The sequence below is a fragment of the Dendropsophus ebraccatus genome, chromosome 3 (assembly GCF_027789765.1).
Source record: "Dendropsophus ebraccatus isolate aDenEbr1 chromosome 3, aDenEbr1.pat, whole genome shotgun sequence".
Taxonomy (NCBI): domain Eukaryota; kingdom Metazoa; phylum Chordata; class Amphibia; order Anura; family Hylidae; genus Dendropsophus; species Dendropsophus ebraccatus.
Genome location: NC_091456.1, coordinates 20,906,071 through 20,928,022, shown reverse-complemented (window position 1 = coordinate 20,928,022; position 21,952 = coordinate 20,906,071). Strand labels below are relative to the sequence as shown.

The window sequence follows — 21,952 nt, the reverse complement described above, 5'->3', positions numbered from 1 at the left end:
TCATTAGAGGCACGGAGAGACCGCCACAAGCCGGTGAGGCGGACAGAATGATGATACTTACCTTAAATAACATCCACTCAAAAAGCAGATGGGAAAATATAAAGTCATAGAAAAGTGTCTGCTGTATACTGAGTCACAGGTATAGGAGCTGTGTTCAAGATGGTATTCCAGCATATAACAGAGAGTAGTCATAGTCTTCAATAAACTATAGGAAGTCTAGGCTGGAGAAGGTTGAAATCAAGAGATGGAAACAATTTTTTTCCCCTTCAACCCTTTCACGACCTGGGGTCATTGATTCCTCAATGCCCAGGTAGTTTTAGGATATCAGCTTATGGGATCAAAATGATCCCATAAGCTGATGTCCCTGTGTCTGCCCCCTCTCCGCTGTCCCCTGCCTCTGTTACAATCTTGTGACAGCGGCAGAGGATAAAGGGGAGGGGGCAGAGCCCACGGCTGCGCGCCATGCCTTCCCTCCCTATGTCCCTCCCCCATCGGTCACCGTAGCCATGGCTACCATCGGAGCTCTGCGATCACTTCGCAGAGCCCCAATGGACACCGGCAGAGAATTCTCCCTCTGTAGAGGGAGAATTCTATGTCAGGAGCCCTATAGATGCTGTGGTCGTGCTGCCCGCAGTATCTATAGGGTTAACTCTTGCTCCGGTGCTGAGAGTTGCGGCGAGTCACCGGCTATCACTGATAGCCCTGACTCGCCGTGGATGATCATTAATTAACGTCGCTGCAGCATCAGGCATAGGCTGCATCAACGTTAATTAACTGTCGAACGGCGGGAGGTGTGTACTGGTGTATAGCTGACCAAACATTGTCACAAGTGGACTATGTTTGCTCCATTGAAGCCTATGGCTAGGCGACCCATAGTATATGCTTGAAAACCTGTAGTGGAGACCATAAACAAGATCAGAATAGGGCCTTAAGGTCCTATTACATGAGCTGATGGTGAGGAGCAAATGAGCGCCGACCTATCAGGTCAGCGCTTGCTTTCTCCTTGTTTCCCACTCACTGCTGGCACTATTATATGCGTACACAGTGAATGGGTAAGAACAAGAGGGAGCTGCGGGAGGGGAGCCCATAGGATATAGTGTCAGTCTGCTGCAGCCACTCCTGTTACACAGAGCGAGGGCTAGCAGAAATATTTCAACATGTTGAAAGACAAGGAGCAGCAACATTGTGCAACTGCAGTACCAGCCAGGTGAACATCACTCCTTGTTAATTGAGCGGCCGCACAAAATAGCCTGTGCACACAATGTAAAGTATGGCTCCCTGCTGTACTTTACATTGTGTTCTTTGGTTAATTGGAGTGCGGGCACACCCGAAAGTGCCTGCACTCGATTTAACCATAGAACACAATGTGAAGTACGGTGGGGAGCAGCACTTTACATTGTTTGCACGGGCTATTTTGTGCTGACGCTGTTCACTGCATAGCGGCCGCACAAAATAGACGTGAGTTTTCTGTAAATAATTCCATAGTAAATAATGTTATTTCACACTATCAATAAATAGCCACCGTCGTTGCAATCTGCAGCAACGTCCGTTATTTATTTGAAAAAAAATACAGGGTGTGAATGTGTCCTTAAACTATGTTTTCTTTTGAAACATTTCAGCATTTAAGTAATTAAAACATTGTTAGTATCAAGGGAGCCTGTTAGGATTTCCTGTTGCCCATTATTTGTTATTTGCCCATGTTTTAGACATTTCAGCTCTCTAGAAACTTCACTCCTCTCACAGCTCCCTAAAACTCTTTGCCTGTTCCTATGACAACAATGACTTAACAAAGAGTTATTTAACGGGAAAGGCAGGGCCCATATGAGTGACCACAGTGTATAAGGTGGCCATACCGCCACTGGTGTCAAATTTCCACACATAACGACTTTTCTCTACTCGCCATGAGTGGACTGTACCTATAGTGAATTTGGGCTTTTTTATGAAACTAAACACTTTTAGACCAGTCATATCTCCAAAGGAGAACCCTGCACTGGGACTCCTGCTGCAAAGTGCATGGCACAAATAGTGATTTCCCTGCGAGCATAACTGTGCTCAACCAATCGCGGCTGAGCACAGTTATGACGCGGCGGAGGGAGGACAGCGGCAGCGATTCGGCCGGCCGAAGATGATGTTTGACACAAGGAGGACATTCGCGACACGGATCAGGTAATGTATAATGCACCAACACTTCCGGGTACACGGGCGGGGGTGGTGGGACACGGGAAGGGGGCGAATCACAGACATACCATACATTACAAAGTTGTATAACTTTGTAATGTGTGTTATTCTGTGAATAATTTTTTAGCACCGCACTACACCTTTAAGAACCAGAAGTGGAGAAACTTCACTGTTAACACAATGCAACTTATATTCCAATAGAAAGCAAACAGACTCCAAACATTATTAGAGGTTTTGGGTCTGTGTCACAGGCTGCAGTCACATTATTAGAGGTGTTGGGCTGCAGTCACACTATTAGAAGTGCAGAGTCTGTCTCACAGGCTGTAGTCACATTATTAGAGGTGCAAGGTCTATCTCACAGGCTACAATCACAATATAAGAGGTGCAGGGTCCATCTCACAAGCTGCAGTCACATTATTAGAGGTGTGTGTATCTCACAGTCAGCAGTAACATTATCAGAAGTGCTGGGTCTGTCTCACAGACTGAAATCACATTGTTAAAGGTCTGTCTCACAGGCTACAGTTACATTATCAGAGATGCAGGGTCTCACTTACAGGCTGCAGTCACATTATCAGAGGTGCAGGGTCTCTCTTACAGGCTGCAGTCACATTATCAGAGGTGCAGGGTCTCTCTTACAGGCAGCAGTCACATTATCAGAAGTGCCGGGTCTGTCTCACAGACTGAAGTCACTTTTGTATTTGTCTGTATTCATGTTGGTGGAACGGGGCCCACGCGCTATTTTTTTCCACAAGGACAAATATTTGTGTCCGCTCTCTATGTATGAAGTGCACAAAAATAGAGACATCTTTGGAGCTGGCATGAGTACTTAGAGAAGGACGGACTGAGCTAAGAACAATAATATTCATAGTAATAAATGAAGACAGGACTATTGCTAATGTGTAAGAATGAATAAATTCCTAATAGATAAAGTGACACCCCATGAGTAAGGGTGCATAAATGCACTTGAAGGCTATGTTCACACTGCGTATGAATCCGTCCGCAGATCGTACGCCGCCATACATGTGCAGCTGAAACTACGGACATGGGAAAAATCGACATGCGGCCGGATGCGTACGAACTGCGAACAAACGCCCGTAGTACAGTTATGCTTCCCTAGCTTGTTTCGAAGCGATCTGAGGCAGGTCATTTACTTGGAAGTCTTCGCCCAGCCCCGAAAACCATACAGAACCTTTTGGATCGAAAAATCAAGTTCAATTTGGCTGAAATAAGTACTTTGTACGGGACCGCATGGAAATCCACGGCCATGAGTTTCAACATTTCCGTCCTCAAACAATGGTCTTGTTCATTTTTCACGGCGCCGTATACGATCCGGCCGTAAGCTCATACGTAGTGTGCACTGTGCGGCCGTATATCGTATACTTTCAAGCGAACGCATCAACCTCAAAACTACGTGCGTATATTCGCGGTTCGCACTACGGACAGATTCATACGCAGTGTGAACATAGCCTCAACCTGTAGGAACTTTCAGGGGCTAGTACTGACTTGTGTGCAGGCGTATTGGTTTTAGCATATAAACTGAACTTGCTTTGCTTCATCACACCGCTGGACTTGAGTTGTTTTTTTGTGCAGTTTCTACCCCAATTGGAGCGCAAGCCCGTGCATGCACTTAAGTGTGAGCGGTAAGCTCCAAATCTATGTTTTTGACAGGACTCTTGCTAATATCTTGTGAAATCTCCAAATAAATAAATTCCTAATAGATAAAGTGACAGATATACAGAGCTGAAGAGGAAAGTTATACATTGAAATATTATCTTCTCCATCAGCTAAAGCTTTGCATTGTATATAATGTTACAGACGATGCTACAGAGTGGTTAGACACTAATACAGGATCTGAAATTGGTGACCAGTGTCCTTCTCTTTTATCTGTAGTAAATGACTTCTTAGGACCCCTGGGGCCCAGGATTTAGAATGGACAGTAGCCTAAAACTTGTGTCTTTTTTTTGTAAGAGCAGGACGTGTTTAAGGAGTGCCTCACATACTCTGAATGGATTATAGAGGTGTGACGGGAAGGGACAGGGTGGGAATTAAGGAGAGGCAATGGATTCTTCTGTTTTCTTTATCTGCTTTAAGTGTCAATTAGAGGATTGTCCTGAAATGTAAGGATGTTAGCAGATAAATTAAAACTCCTCCATTATTCAGGTATTGCATATTTTTAAGAATGGCACTTGGATTAATCTATCTGTTAGAAATGAGAGAACGTTCTGTAAGTTTGGTTTTGTACGAACACAAACGATCTGCATTTAAATCTGGCTTCCTGAAAACTGAACTTTCATCCAGTTTGTCATCTCTAATATCTATGTCTAAGTGACATTCTGTATGTATTTATATATAGGTATAGCTGGGCTGTCTTAGGGTCCTATTACACGGAGCGATTTGTAACGATAAGCGACTAACGATAAACGATCGCAAACGAGATTGTTTATCGTTAACCTGAAATCGTTCCCCATATTACACAGAACGATGGTTGTTAGTTACTATGATCGTTTACTCCATCTGATCCCAGCAAAACAATGAACAATGTGCAATTACACTGAACGATTAGTGAAAAAATGCGGAACTTGAGCGAACAAATGTGGAATTACAGCGAACGATTAGCGAACAATAATTTTAGGTTCAGATCGAAATCAACGATCAACGACAATACGAACAATTTTTCGATCGTTGCCTGCAATTACACAGAACAATTGTCGTTCAAATTCGAACGACATAACGATTTTTCGCATGATAATTGTCCCGTGTAATAGGGCCCTTACCTGATTAGTAGCAGAATTCCTTCTGATTTCCATGTGCAAATTTTTTCATACATGTTTAGGGGCAGGATCAGACTGGCCCACCGGGGAACCAAGGAATCACCTGGTTGGCCCTGAGCCTGTGCCTGGTGAACCCATGAAAGTGCCTAAATGGTGGCATAAAGTAGAGAGAAAGAACAGCATGGCCACCTGAATGAGGATGGAAGGATATGTTTGTGTGTGTGAGTGTATGTATATGTGTGTGTGTGTGTGTGTGTGTATGTATATATATATGTGTGTGTGTGTGTTTGTGTGTGTGTGTGTGTCTTCCAGTCTTCCTCAAAGAATTCAGTGTACTATGCACCTAAGACCTTCAAATACAACAGCTGCAGATCTTCAGTGCATGCTGGGAGATGTAGCTGCAAACACTACAACTCCCAGCATTTACAGATATCCTGCAGCCCTCAGGATATTCTGGTATTTGAAGTACAACTGAACAGATAATCCTTTGATAACCATTGGCCCTATAGAAAGATGTACTGCTGGACCTTTAGGTCTGATACCTGTAATTAGAGACGAGCGATTCTATCGTAATACAGAAGCAAAGCTCTTCATTATCTCTGACATTCATTCATCAGTCTGTAGCCATGCAGCGCCGGGGTCCTGGGTTCAAATCCCACCAATGGCAACATCTGCAAAGAGTTTGTATGTTCTCTCCATGTCTGTGTGGGTTTACTCTGGATACTCCAGTTTCTTCCCACAACCAAAACATACAAATAGGTGAATTTAGATTGTGAGTGGAATTAGTGGGTACTATACAAGTTGTCAGGTGTGTGACCAGGGGTTCATTTGGTGATCTCATTTTAGGTCTCTAGTCACGTTCAGCTTAGGATTAGAGGTGAGCACAAGTCTAGCATGATTGAGTCCTATCGTGCGGCATCTGAATACTGGTGGCTGGAGAAGTTGGGAGTCCTGGAAAACATGGATACAGCTATAGGCCAAAGGCTTGATCCATAATTTCCTGGACTCCCTACATCCAACTTCTTTAGCCACTAATGTTCAAATGCTGAACTTCAGAGCATCTGATTTGCAACAACGGCCGTGATTACTACAGAACTTACATAGTGCTGCAGCTGAGGGAATCCAGGCCGGAGTGTATACACATAGTATACACTCCGGCCGGGATCTTTAGCGCCACCGCAAAAAACTGACATGTCAGTTTTCTGCGGCCACTATTCATTGAATAGCGGCTGCAGAAAACCTGTCAGTGTACGCAATGGAGCGTGTGGCTCCGGCTGCGCTCTCCATTGTGTGCAGCAGGGAATTCTGATGCCGGTGCACACTTATGTGCCCGCATCCGAATTCAGTGGCGGTGAAGATCATCTTCTCTGACACCGGCCATTTCGTGACACCGGCCCCACCATGTGAACAGGGCCATAGGCTATGTTCACACTACGTAAAACTACGGCCGTAGTTCTCGCCGCACAACTACGGCTGTAGTTTTGAGGAGTGGAACATAGCCTTATTTTCAATGGGAGCGTACACACATCATACGCGCTCCGGCCGGGATCCCATGTGGCGCCGGAAAAAACTGACATGTCAGTTTTCTGCGTCCGGAGTTCAGTGAATTCCGGACGCAGAAAGACCTGTCAGTTCACACAGTGAAGCAAGCGTCTCCGGCCGCTCGCTTCACTGTGCGCTATGGGAGGCTCTGATGCAGGCGCGCGCTGATGCGGCCGCATCAGAGCTCCCCTGGCAGAAAAATCACCCGGCCGGTACTTAAGTACTGGCCGGGATGATCCGGGCTGAGACCGGCCGGAACATAGCCATGATCTGTAAAGTCTAATATACTGTTTGCAAAGTCCTTTCCTACTTTTAAAAGGAAGAGCAGAAAAAAAAAACATTTATCTAAAAATGTGAGAATACTATATAAAATGTAAAATCTGTGCATATGTAATGGAGTTTATTGTGTTACTGCTTCTTGTGCATTGAGATTTCCCTTCAGTTATAAGGAAATATATATAATTTGTCTACCAAACCTACCCCCACCAATGTAATACAATATCATACAGAATTATAAATAACACACAATTGAATATCATTTAGCACCTTTTTATATCATTCTGTATGTGACTCCTTCACGATGGAAAATAATTGGCTTCTCAACGTTATTTCAGAGATCATTCCTATGGAACCCATTAGGGAAGTCACTACAGACAACACATTTCCAATGCTGTCGGCAATTGGTATCTACGTTCACACGTTGCCAGATAATATGTCGAGTCTCGGCAATCACAACAGGAAGTAGAAGAGGAACCAAGTAACTAACAATAACGACTGGCTTCAAGACAGGACTTTATCTAAGCTACACCAAAACTTATATGCACATGTCTACCATCATGACTATGGAGAGGTCAAAGGTGCAGAAAACAATGTAAATATCAAAACGTAGGTGACAAGGCCAATTCTTGTTTTCACACTTTAGTTCTTTCCTCCTCGTGTATAAGAGGCCATAGTGCTAATTGGTGGGGCGGTGAGCAGAATGGTTTGCCTCTTGCTTTCCTTCTCTGCCACCGTTCCCATGCTGTTAGCCGTAGGGGGGGGGGGGCAGTGCTCCTAACGGTGCTCTGGAGGATTACACAGCTAACAGCACAGGAATGGCGCTGAGGTGCAAAGTAAGAGACATACCTTCCTCCTCAGCGCCCTGTGCACAATAGGGGGCTATCAGCAGGTTAGATTTGTGGGGTTAGTTCCCCTTTAAATATAAATATTAATATATTTGCTAAGTTTCCCCTCTAAGTATGCAAGAATCATTCTGTCAGATAGGCATGAGGTATACGGTATACAATCATGCTTTACTTTGGCAAGCGCGTATTGTAGTGTCCCTTCCAGCAGAAAGCAAAGTCAAGACCACAGCAGGCCTTCACTCTGGAAAGAGGCCCAGGCATCTCACAGCAGCTTTGGCAGAGCTTTCTTATACTATTATAAAAAAGAACATTGTGTGGCTTCATATAGACCGGCAGAAAGAAGTCTATTTTTGAACCCATTGAAAGGACAGAAACTTTGACAAACCTACAAAGAAACTCACTACAAACTACCACAAATGATGTGGTACCACACTCCACAATTTCTTCATAAGCTTAATAGTTCTGTCTCACTGTTGTGTTGGAGGTGCTTGGGTGCAGTGGGGTCCCTCTATCCAATCTTCTGGGACTACCCTATCATTAAAGGGTTCTGGTCTGAGCTCTACAGAAGTCTATTTCCCTTGACCCAGCGGTTTGTCTCCAAAACTCCCAAAGCCCTAGGGAAAAAGTCCACTAAATAGTGATATTAACTGCTGCCAAGTTCCTTACAGCTAGGGGGTGGAAACACCCCCCCCCCCCCCCCCCTTCGCTAGACAGTTTGGAAGACTGAAGGAATTACGATCAGCCTCATTGAATAATAAACTAGTAATCTTTGATACGGTGTGGTCCCCATGGATTAATTATTGGGTGACTAATGCTACTTGAGTTGGCTAGTTGAGTGACTGACTTATAGGACATGCATGCTCCATTGAGAATTTTGGTAGAAACATATGCAAACTAGCTCTCTGCCAAAAGGTAAAGAGCTTGGTGTCAGGCGCCATCTATTGGAATCTGGTGACACCTTTTGGCAATCTCTTCAAGTAAAACCATGACCCCCCCAGTCCCATGGCAATCTGACAAAGACCTCTCTGCTAGTCAGTATCCTGCTCTGTACTGATGAAGGGAAACAACCACAAAACAGCTGTCGACAGGTAACTTTCTATTTAGGGGGGGGGGGGGGAGTCTGGCTTAGCTATATAATCCATAGTCATGTTCCAGAGGCCCTATTACACGGAACGATTATATTCCCAATCAGGTGATTTGGTCAGATATCGCCCCATGTAATTAAGACAACGATCATGGCTCTTTAAAGTGTACCTCGGGTGGTTGGGGTTCGTTTTGTGAATAATGGCACTGTGCACAATAGTAATTTTTCTTATATACATCCATTTTGAATTTGGCTTTTGTCAGATCCCATCTTCCTCACTCATGATGGCTGTCATAACAATAATATTGTATGAAAAAAGGAATAAATAAGTAAAAATTTACAAGAAAATAGAAATGTAAAAAAATACGGAATAGCGCTCATTTAAATTACAGTGCGAATAAGGCAAACTCACCCAGAGATAGTGGATGACACCCTATCAAAAACTTTTAGCCAGTATTAATAAATCTACCCCATTATCTTGTTGCAGTGCAGAATTAACGGTTCCATCAATAATGAAGTTAAAGGGGTACTCCAGTGAAAAGCTTTTCCCCAGTAATTGAAACACATTACAAAGTTATATAACTTTGTAATATGCTTCAGTCACCTATCTGCCCCTCTTCCCCCTTAACCCCCCACCAGGAAGTGAAGTAAACTCATACATACCCAATGACTGGTGGATAATAGGATCTGCACTGTCCGGAGATTTGTAGTGTTGACTCCTTCATCTATAAAACGTTAACTTAAAAGACTTATTGATCATCAAGGTATTTATTATTATTATTATTTTTTTTTTTTTAAATACCGATAGTCTTCATGTTGCTCCTCTTCCACGAATGCGGTTTTTGCTCAGCCAATTTCTTATCATGGGGTCATACACACTGACCTTAGCGGAGGCTGATATATTTCAACAACCTTTTTTCTCCCTCTTATTCTTTATTTCATCTGACCTTGGTGAGTTTCTGAACAAAGGTTGTGGTGATTATTTCAGCATCATGGTATGGTTCAATATATAGTTTAGACAGAATATAGCTCAATGCCGTCAAGCCTGGCTGTGTTCGGTCAGCTTAATCCAAATGTCAATTAAATTTAGTGAGTTGCACTGTGTTCACACACTGCAGTCACATTGAGTTTTTGCAAACACAATGGTATGGAGGCGAAAAAGACTGAATGTGTGAACATTGAGCGACTCACTGTAGGTGGCTGTTACCTTGCTGGATAAAAGAGGGACTTCAAATGTTTTGAACCCCATCTATTATACAGAATAGAGAGATGCTATGGAAGGTGTCTCTTCAACAGTACTACTGACTATGTCAGAGCTTACAAGAAATACACAAATAAAATAAACAAAAGTATATTTGTATTCTGTACTGGGACCATTATAAAAATCACATCAGATGTAAAATCACATATGTAAATGGACCCAAGGACACTATGGCTTTCATATTTCCCACCATGCATGCTCAATAATACAATTCCTTCTCACCCCACCCTAACCCAGTCTTTTTTATAGGTAATAAGTTGGGTTTGAAACTTTTAAAACTTCCCGTCTGCCATTCTGCCAATCCAGCGCTATAGCTATGCGGTTATGGACAGCAGTGGGGGCAATTACTTTCTTTGGCAGAACACTGAAGCAACCTAGTTATATCACAGCAGACACAGATGCTGTTTGAATGATATAATGTACAAGTAGTAGATGCTGTTTTAACAGGGGAAAAAAGTGACTGACGTACAGTCATTGTTCTAGGGTCCTATTTCTTCTGCAATGATAAAATAAAAAGCACCTAACAACAATTTATTATTTATTTTGCTGATCAGCAGACGTATATAGTGAGTTTTAATTTATAAGGATATAATTTTTTAGAGGGAAAAAAGGGAAAGATAGCAAAAAGGGGCAGGAGAGCATGAGTATTGGGGTCTGCCCCCAATGAACATCATGTTAATTTTTATGATCTGATATTTCTGTGATGGTAATTTAAAGACTATGGACATGCTGGAACTGATTTTTCTCCCTAATGCAAAATTAAAGAACTTTGCCTGTAGTTTCCGTTGGAAATTTCTTTTTATTCAGCTGCTACTCAGAGAAAGATCAGTCTGTCGGGTGGATTTCCTACTGTCTCAGTGTTAATACACCATACGCTTTATACTTTTTTTGAACCCACCACTGGCGGGTGACTATGGGGCTCTCCCAAGACTCCACCAACAGATGACAGTAAATCACTACCCAACCTCTTTGTTCTTAAAGAGATAAGCCTCTGCCAAGCTGCCGATAAGCTTCCATCTGCTTCTTTAGGTCCCGGCTCACTGACAGTCTGCTCAGCCAATCACTGTTGCGGGACAGCGTAGTGATTGGCTGAGCAGGCTGTCAGCCAGTTAGGACCAGGAGAAGCGTGTCGAAGTAATGGGAGCGGGTAAGCATGGTGTCTTTATTAAAAGTAGTTAAAGCGTAGTCGACTACGCTTTTGAGTCCTGCACAGAAGCCGTGTACATCCCGCAAATGAGCAGAACACAGTCACATAATGACTCTGTCCTGCTCATTAAAGTCAATGTGGCCGTCATGTGGCCGTCGGCCGCACGTCGGGCTGCACGGCAGCATCCTTTTTTCACTGATTTCTGCCGTGTAGCCCGACGTGCGGCTAAAAACGTGATATGAACATACCCTAACACATACTGATTTTTATCTAACAATCAGGGAGTAAACAACAAAGATCACATAAAGTAATATAGAGTATGCATATTGCAGCTATGAGAGTGGTGAATGAGTCTGTCTGTACTATTTTAGCTTACATAAAAAAAATGTTATCTCCAAATGATACTCTAGAAAACCACAAGATAACCAGGCCAGAGACTCTTCTTTGTTTATACATAATATAAAATCCATGGCAGGATGTTACTTTAAACGACAAAATCGACCCAGGCGACGACTGCAACTGAATGTGTAGTGATGCGGAGAAATGGAATCAGCACTTCAGCTAAACTTGAGGGCTGTCATTTCCCCTTTAATATCACCCCCCCCCCCCCCCCGCCGTTATAGGAAGCCATACTCTCAGGTGTCTGGAGACTATAAGGCTGGCTAGAATCTATATTTCCAGTAGTATAAGCTCGTCCACCATTGAAGAGTTTCTATGATTAAAGGGAACCTGTCACCCCCCGTGCCGGGGTGACAGGCTCCCGACCCCCCGTTAGAGCCCCCTATACTCACCTAATCCCGCCGGGTCCCGCTTCTGGAGGTGGTCGGGTGACGGAGATCTCAGCTGCTGCAGCCCGGCGCGCACACTGAGAGATGAGTCCAACACCCATAGAGAATGACGGAGCGCTGGACTCTCCTGTCATTCTCTATGGGTGTTGGACTCATCTCTCAGCGCGCGCGCCGGGCTGCAGCGGCTGAGATCTCCGTCACCCGACCACCTCCAGAAGCGGGACCCGGCGGGATCAGGTGAGTATAGGGGGCTCTAACGGGGGGTCGGGAGCCTGTCACCCCGGCACGGGGGGTGACAGGTTCCCTTTAATATTTTTATTCTGTATTTATAAACTAGAAGTGATTTTAACCCCTTCATGTCAGCCATGCAGGTGTATACCCTCCTGCAGTAGGAACGAGTATAAACGTTTCTAACATAAAGAGGCGAGCGGGGATGTTTCAGTTTGATTAAAGGAATCAGTGACAGGAGAAGTACCTAGCACTGACTGATATAAGGTTATGTTCCCACAACATCTTTTTTGGCCTGTTGAGGCCAGATAACGGACGTTATTTCATAATGATGGCCGTTATTGTACAAATTATGTAATAACGTCTGTTATTTAGTCTCCATTAGCAAAAAAAAATAAATAGATTTGAGAAAAATAACGTAAAGTGTTCCTGTCGTTATAACTTTCAAAATCTAAAACAATGGATGTGATATAAAGCAAGTTTGGATTTTACATTAATAATTTTTACACACAGGAAGTCCTGTGTTTCCCAGGTCATCTGCGCTCACAGAAAAGGCAGTCATATGACTGATGGACACATTGACTCTCTGTACTGGCTGGGACTTCAAAGGGTTTGGTCTCTTTTTTTTCAACCAGCACAAGACTAAAAAGCTTCAGGAGACTAGACAAGTAAGTATAGCTATTATATAGCAGCCTTCAGGAAACTGGACCTGGATACAGTAAGTATAACTATTTTTATAGCTGCCTTCAGGAGACTGGACATGGATACAAGTAAGTATAGCTGTTATATAGCGGCCTTCAGGAGACTGGACCTGGATACAAGTAAGTTTAGTTATTATATAGCAGCCTTCAGGAGACTGGACCTGGATACAAATAAGTATAGCTTTGTTTTACAGAATGATAAAAAATAGTTAGAGTATATTGCAAACTTGCTTTATATCACACCTACTGCTGCTTTAGACGTTGAAAGTTATAATGACAGGGTCACTTTAACCCAATATGAAAACTAGATAATTTCCTAAATTCGTGACTTCCACACAATTCATTGCTAAATACAGTAAATGATAACTTTTAATGCCAGTACTCATCACATGTCTACCTGTTTTTTTCAATTCTGTCATTGTCTCTGCCTTCACTACCTCTTGGGGTAGGACATTCCAAGGTTGACTACATAAAAGAACTATTTTCTATACTGATGTTTTAATCGCCTTTTCTCCACAAGTAAAGAACTGACATTTGTCCTCTGTATAGTCTTTGGAATGAATAAATCATGTGCTGGCTATAGACAGATTTCTTTAGAATGAATATATCTCTATCTATGTATTTGTCTTTCTATGCATACATGTATACTATATGCACAAACGGATTCGGCCACCTACACTTTTCAACTACATGAGCTTAAAGGACATCCCATTGTAAATCCATAGGCGTTAATATGTTTGTCCTTTCCCTGCTCTCCTCTGCGTGTTGATGCGCCCAGGCCCAACACCGCTTCCTCTTTGCCAAACCTTGCCCCTGGGGCGCCCTACTGCACCACAATCCTGCTCACTGGCTTCACGGCAAACGCGTGCGCCCTCACCTCCTAGAGCGCGCCCGGCGACTGTCACATATGTACAGGGACAGTATGTCCCTAATTGGTTAATGTGCACTACACCTCTATAAATTCCTGCCATGACCCTAGTGGTGGAGCCTCTACATGTTTCCCATAGTGTGTGGTCTCAGCTCTCCCGTAATTCCTCCCCGTGGTGCTTGCACCATGTCTGCTGTTTGTGGATCCTGTTGCCTGTGGTTTCAGCCTGTGACATCTGTCCTGGTTCCAGCCGTGAGTCCTGCTGTGTTCCTGGCCGCCTTCCAGACCTGCGGTCTCCTAGACTCCGTTCCCTGGTGCGGCTTTGCCATCGTTAGTGGTGGAACAGCGGATCCATGACTCCTGCTGTTACACTTATGTTGGATGAGAGGTCCTCGTTTGCAGTCTCAATACTAATTCAAGTTCTTCCACCTCAAACTTACCCAATGTAGACCATGCTTTGTGCACTGTAGCTGGAAAGATGGGCCTTTTCCAAACAGTTTCCACAAACTTGGAAGTATACAATTGTCCTAAATGTTTTGGTATCCTGAAGCATTAAGTTTTTCCTTTACTGGAATTAAGGAACCTAAACCAATCCCAGAAACCCTGATAGCTTTATCTTTCCTGCACCAAACTTTCCAGTTACCACAAAGCAGCCGGACAAGTAATGTTCTCCTGGCAGTCACCAAACCCATCGTCCACCAGCCTGCCAGATAGAGCAGTATGGGTTGTCAAACATCATGACTTTCATACCAAGTGTGGCTAGAAAGTCTGCACTAAAACTATACGTCTAGCTACTTAAAATGAGACTCGTAACTGAGGCTCCGCGAACTCCTCTTTTTTGCATATTCATATTTTGTAGGGGGAAATGTATCAATGGAGACTCTTGAGTGAGTACTTTATCGGATTTTTTCCACTGATCACCCCGAGCTTGGTGATTGTTGTGTTTTGTTGGCCTACTATTCACTGTCCCTGCTAGCCAGAATCCTGCTATACACTGAAGAGGGGCAAATACCCCAAAACTGTGGATGGATACCTGACCTTGGTATTTCCCTTGTCATGTCGCTATACTTGCAACCGAGTTAGACTTTGATGCAAAAGGGGCCACCCAGGTATTTCCCTATTTGTGTCCCAATACTCGCAACCGAGTGGGACTTAAAGGGCTACATTTGAGGGTGGTTGGGTGATCTCCCCACAGGGAGGCACACCTTGGCAACAGGTTTTCCTTCCCTGGAGGGATATCTTGGCTATTCCCATGTTTTGAGACTCGCACCTGAGGCTCCACAGACCCCTTTTTTGCATATTCTGATTGGTCTACAGTCTACAGTACCTTGACCATTGTCCAATGATGAGAGACGAGAACAGTGAACACTGCATGCATGGGAATGATGTCAATGCATTATTGCTACTTTTACAGCATTATGTGAAAACAATTATAGTAACTAAAGCAACTGAATAATCATTGGTTCACGAGTAATAAAATAAATAGAAAAAGCAGGTTTTACCTGCAGAACTAGCTGTTGCCAGGCAGTGGGTAGCGGTTGCCCGTTGCCAATGTTGCACACGCTCATCCTTTCAGAGGGCACATTGGCACGCTCAAGCTGAAGGGAGACGTTACGGCGTTCTTCTTCTAAAGCTCTGGTCAGCCTCTCAAAGCGGGCTTCTTGTTCTTTGACAGAGGCCAGGATACTGGCAGCAGACCTTATGTCATAGTCATCCATAGCTGATTGTGAAAGAAGTCTCTCTGGTAACTGAAGGTTCAAGGAAAAGGTGGAAAATTAGAAACCTGTCGTCACACAAGCGCCGTTCAAAGAACAGGAATGTGAACACATATCCCCCACAGAGTTAAGGCTGGGTTCACACTACGTTTCTGCGATCTGTCTTTTTCATCCGTTTTTTATCCATTGACTACCATTATAAAAAAAATAAAATAAAAAAAAAACGGATCAAAACGCATTACATTCAAAAATAAGCTCAACTACGTTTTTGTGTACATAAAAAAAAGGATGCGTTTTGATCCTTTATTTTATAATGGAAGTCAATGGAAAAACGGATGCACACAAATGCATCCGTTTTTTCATCAGCTTTTTTTTGTAAAGAAACGTAGTGTGAACCCAGCCTGACATAACATGCATACAACTAGATGATACACTGTACGGGTGGGTTCACACTATGGAAAAGTTTTGGTGAGATTCTGCCAGTCACACTCTCCGCATCTCCGCTGGCTCCATAGACACCATTCTACTGCCGGCCTGATTCCGCCTTCCACAAAAAAAAGTGACATAGCAATCGACCTGGCCGTAGGATGGTGTCTACGGCACGGGCGAAGATGCACGCCGCCACAAGTGGGTAAGAGTGACAGAATATGCTGGAATTTATGTGTGCGGATTCCGTAGTGTGAACCCACCCTACAGGAGCAGCATATTGGCGACTGTTGTGGAGACTTTCAGGAGTCTTTGAACATATTTAGCTACTTTACGCCTTTTGCCTCCATAGGACAACAATGCATTTTACATCTAACCTCTTTTAACGTAAATGTGTTTTCTCCGCCATTATTACAGAAAAAAACGAAGGCAGCAATCTTTCTAAAATACTTAAAAACACAATTGCCACTGGCTCGCATTAACAAAGCGCTGCTACTTTAAGGCGTAAAACAATCTCTTGGGGAAATACAAAGCCCTTGAGGAGTAAAATAAGCTTCTATTTGACATTAAATTTTCATGCATATTCCAAAATCATTTTCATTGTGCAAATAACAATGCGAAGTTAAAGAACATAAAGATAATAGGTTTTTTCGGAAGCGGAGTCGACTCTTTGAAGATCTCATCAATTTGACAACACTAAGGTAAAGCTTTCAATCTTTGCACTGATGCAGAAATGCTGGAGAACTTGGGCTCCTCCAACTCGGAGGCATCTGAAGTATGTGCTCGTGTGCTATGGGCTTTTACGATTCCGAAAATCAAATCAGGGGGAAGCAAGAGATCATGTATATATTTTATGGGCAAAATGCTAAATGCTTTTCCTTTGAAATTCCAGAATACGAGATAGTATCGGCTGTTTGCATGACTGATATTTGGAGAGTATGACGAGGCCTGCGTGCCTATGCACCCGTCACAATACTGAATGGCGCCTATATGAACAAACAAGAGACAGTGAAGACCTTTTGCCTGGGAACAAGTTTTGCTGGATTTGTTGGATTTTCCACCCGTACTGTAGCTAATCGGTGGAAATATCAGGCAAGAGTCTGCAGTAGGAAGAGAGTGGTGATGGGTAAAAAGCTATGAACAAAGCAGTGAGGATGGAGTATACGAAACAAATGTCCATTTTTGTATAGAAAATTGTGGCCACTAGGGCCTGTAATATTTAGGCTAGGTTCACACACAGTAAAATACCATGTAAATACGGCCACAATTGTGAGTGAAAATAAAACAATGGGGGAGATTTATCAAACTGGTGTAAAGTAGAATTGTCTTAGTTGCCCCTAGCAACCAATCAGATTCCACTTTTCATTCCTCACAGATTCCTTGAAAAATGAAAGGTGGAATCTGATTGGTTGCTAGGGGCATCTGAGCCAGTTTCACTTTACACCATGTTTAATAATTGTCCCCCAATGTGTTTTAAGGATCAGGTGGTAAATAATGAGCATGTTCGTTATTCGGACGGTCAAAATCAATTATGGACGTTATTGGGCACTGCCAGCCAATTTCCTATTGACTTCAATGGAGGGCATTATTATGTTGAGAATGTAATAGCTCAAAATGATGGCCGTATTTTACCTTTATTTTACGGTGTGTGAACATGGCTTTAATGCATTTTGAGGGTTAGATAACCTTTCTTTTCACAACTGGTTAAAGCAAAGTTCTTAGGATTTCTTACTGCCAGGCAAAACTATAAAGGTTTCCAAGACATTGTGGTAATGAGTAAATGTAATTAGTGCAGCGGCCATGAAATTAAACTTCTAATCTGCTGTAAGTAACCAGAGCTGTCTGCTATACCGAGGAACCAGAGCTGTCTGCTATACTCAGGAACCAGAGCTGTCTGCTATACCAAGGAACCAGAGCTGTCTGCTATACTCAGGAACCGGAGCTGTCTGCTATACTCAGGAACCAGAGCTGTCTGCTATACTCAGGAACCAGAGCTGTCTGCTATACCAAGGAACCAGAGCTGTCTGCTATACTCAGGAACCGGAGCTGTCTGCTATACTCAGGAACCAGAGCTGTCTGCTATACCAAGGAACCAGAGCTGTCTGCTATACCGAGGAACCAGAGCTGTCTGCTATACTCAGGAACCAAAGCTGTCTGCTATACCGAGGAACCAGAGCTGTCTGCTATACCAAGGAACCAGAGCTGTCTGCTATTCTCAGGAACCAGAGCTGTCTGCTATACCAAGGAACCAGAGCTGTCTGCTATACTCAGGAACCGGAGCTGTCTGCTATACTCAGGAACCAGAGCTGTCTGCTATACCAAGGAACCAGAGCTGTCTGCTATACTCAGGAACCAGAGCTGTCTGCTATACTCAGGAACCAGAGCTGTCTGCTATACCGAGGAACCAGAGCTGTCTGCAATACCAAGGAACCAGAGCTGTCTGCTATACCGAGGAACCAGAGCTGTCTGCTTTACCAAGGAACCAGAGCTGTCTGCTATACTCAGGAACCAGAGCTGTCTGCTATACCAAGGAACCAGAGCTGTCTGCTATACTCAGGAACCGGAGCTGTCTGCTATACTCAGGAACCAGAGCTGTCTGCTATACCAAGGAACCAGAGCTGTCTGCTATACTCAGGAACCAGAGCTGTCTGCTATACTCAGGAACCAGAGCTGTCTGCTATACCGAGGAACCAGAGCTGTCTGCAATACCAAGGAACCAGAGCTGTCTGCTATACCGAGGAACCAGAGCTGTCTGCTATACCAAGGAACCAGAGCTGTCTGCTATACTCAGGAACCAGAGCTGTCTGCTATACTCAGGAACCGAAGCTGTCTGCTATACTCAGGAACCGGAGCTGTCTGCTATACCAAGGAACCAGAGCTGTCTGCTATACTCAGGAACCGGAGCTGTCTGCTATACTCAGGAACCAGAGCTGTCTGCTATACCAAGAAACCAGAGCTGTCTGCTATACTCAGGAACCAGAGCTGTCTGCTATACTCAGGAACCAGAACTGTCTGCTATACCAAGGAACCGGAGCTGTCTGCTATACTCAGGAACCAGAGCTGTCTGCTATACTGAGGAACCAGAGCTGTCTGCTATACTCAGGAACCAGAGCTGTCTGCTATACTCAGGAACCAGAGCTGTCTGCTATACTGAGGAACCTGAGCTGTCTGCTATACTCAGGAACCAGAGCTGTCTGCTATACTCAGGAACCAGAGCTGTCTGCTATACTCAGGAACCAGAGCTGTATGATATACTGAGGAACCAGAGCTGTCTGCCATACTCAGGAAACAAAGCTGTCTGCTATACTGAGGAACCAGAGCTGTCTGCTATACTCAGGAACCTGAGCTGTCTGCTATACTGAGGAACCAGAGCTGTCTGCTATAACCATGAACCAGAGCTGTCTGCTATACTCAGGAACCAAAGCTGTCTGCTATACCGAGGAACCAGAGCTGTCTGCTATACTCAGGAACCAAAGCTGTCTGCTATACTGAGGAACCAGAGCTGTCTGCTATACCGAGGAACCAGAGCTGTCTGCTATACCGAGGAACCAGAGCTGTCTGCTATACTGAGGAACCTGAGCTGTCTGCTATACTAAGGAACCAGAGCTGTCTGCTATACTGAGGAACCAGAGCTGTCTGCTATACTCAGGAACCAGAGCTGTCTGCTATACCGAGGAACCAGAGCTGTCTGCTATAATCAGGAACCAAAGCTGTCTGCTATACTGAGGAACCTGAGCTGTCTGCTATACTCAGGAACCAGAGCTGTCTGCTATACTGAGGAACCAGAGCTGTCTGCTATACTGAGGAACCAGAGCTGTCTGCTATACTGAGGAACCTGAGCTGTCTGCTATACTTAGGAACCAGAGCTGTCTGCTATACTCAGGAACCAGAGCTGCCTGATATACTGAGGAACCAGAGCTGTCTGCTATACTGAGGAACCTGAGCTGTCTGCTATACTGAGGAACCAGAGCTGTCTGCTATACTGAGGATCCAGAGCTGTCTGCTATACTGAGGAACCAGAGCTGTCTGCTATACTCAGGAACCAGAGCTGTCTGCCATACTGAGGAACCAGAGCTGTCTGCTATACTGAGGAACCAGAGCTGTCTGCCATACTCAGGAACCAAAGCTGTCTGCTATACTGAGGAACCAGAGCTGTCTGCTATACTCAGGAACCTGAGCTGTCTGCTATACTGAGGAACCTGAGCTGTCTGCTATACTCAGGAACCAGAGCTGTCTGCTATACTCAGGAACCAGAGCTGTCTGCTATACTGAGGAACCAGAGCTGTCTGCTATACTGAGGAACCAGAGGTGTCTGCTATACTCAGGAACCTGAGCTGTCTGCTATACTGAGGAACCTGAGCTGTCGGCTATAATCAGGAACCAGAGCTGTCTGCTATACTGAGGAACCAGAGCTGTCTGCTATACTGAGGAACCAGAGGTGTCTGCTATACTCAGGAACCTGAGCTGTCTGCTATACTGAGGAACCTGAGCTGTCTGCTATACTCAGGAACCAAAGCTGTCTGCTATACCGAAAAACAGAGCTGTCTGCTATACTGAGGAACCAGAGCTGTCTGCTATACTGAGGAACCAGAGCTGTCTGCTATACCGAAAACCAGAGCTGTCTGCTATACCGAAAACCAGAGCTGTCTGCTATACCGAGGAACCAGAGCTGTCTGCTATACTCAGGAACCAAAGCTGTCTGCTATACCGAAAAACAGAGCTGTCTGCTATACTGAGGAACCAGAGCTGTCTGCTATACTGAGGAACCTGAGCTGTCTGCTATACTCAGGAACCAGAGCTGTCTGCTATATTCAGGAACCAGAGCTGTCTGCTATATTCAGGAACCAGAGCTGTCTGCTATACTGAGGAACCAGAGGTGTCTGCTATACTCAGGAACCTGAGCTGTCTGCTATACTGAGGAACCTGAGCTGTCGGCTATAATCAGGAACCAGAGCTGTCTGCTATACTCAGGATCCAGAGCTGTCTGCTATACTCAGGAACCAGAGCTGTCTGCTATACTGAGGAACCAGAGCTGTCTGCTATACTCAGGAACCAGAGCTGTCTGCTATACTCAGGAACCAGAGCTGTCTGCTATACTGAGGAACCAGAGGTGTCTGCCATACTCAGGAACCAGAGCTGTCTGCTATACTCAGGAACCAGAGCAGTCTGCTATACTGAGGAACCAGAGCTGTCTGCTATACTCAGGAACCTGAGCTGTCTGCTATACTGAGGAACCAGAGCTGTCTGCTATACTGAGGAACCAGAGCTGTCTGCTATACTGAGGAACCTGAGCTGTCTGCTATACTGAGGAACCAGAGCTGTCTGCTATACTCAGGAACCAGAGCTGTCTGCTATACTCAGGAACCAGAGCTGTCTGCTATACTCAGGAACCGGAGCTGTCTGCTATACTCAGGAACCGGTGGTGTCTGCTATAGTCAGGAATCGGAGCTGTCTGCTATACTGAGGAACCGGAGCTGTCTGCTATACTGAGGAACCAGAGCTGTCTGTTATACTGAGGAACCAGAGCTGTCTGCTATACTCAGGAACCAGAGCTGTCTGCTATACTGAGGAACCAGAGCTGTCTGCTATACTGAGGAACCAGAGCTGTCTGCTATACTCAGGAACCAGAGCTGTCTGCTATACTGAGGAACTTGAGCTGTCTGCTATACTCAGGAACCAGAGCTGTCTGCTATACTCAGGAACCAGAGCTGTCTGCTATACTGAGGAACCTGAGCTGTCTGCTATACTGAGGAACATGAGCTGTCTGCTATACTGAGGAACCAGAGCTGTCTGCTATACTGAGGAACCTGAGCTGTCTGCTATACTCAGGAACCAGAGCTGTCTGCTATACTGAGGAACCAGAGCTGTCTGCTATACTGAGGAACCAGAGCTGTCTGCTATACTGAGGAACCAGAGCTGTCTGCTATACTCAGGAACCAGAGCTTTCTGCTATACTGAGGAACCAGAGCTGTCTGCTATACTGAGGAACCAGAGCTGTCTGCTATACTGAGGAACCAGAGCTGTCTGCTATACTGAGGAACCTGAGCTGTCTGCTATACTGAGGAACCAGAGCTGTCTGCTATACTGAGGAACCAGAGCTGTCTGCTATACTGAGGAAC

At 44.6% G+C, this 21,952-nt stretch overlaps 1 protein-coding gene across 3 annotated transcripts in view; it reads right to left on the bottom strand.

The window, feature by feature from the left end:
* ARVCF (ARVCF delta catenin family member) overlaps positions 1 to 21,952 on the bottom strand; it is a 543,287-nt gene that overhangs the window by 167,280 nt on the left and 354,055 nt on the right. For all 3 annotated transcript variants that reach the window (XM_069961072.1, XM_069961073.1, XM_069961074.1), the window contains one exon: positions 15,195 to 15,440. In XM_069961072.1, coding sequence (XP_069817173.1) covers positions 15,195 to 15,410 — 216 coding nt within the window. In that variant the 5' untranslated portion in view covers positions 15,411 to 15,440. The remainder of the gene's footprint in view (positions 1 to 15,194; positions 15,441 to 21,952) is intronic.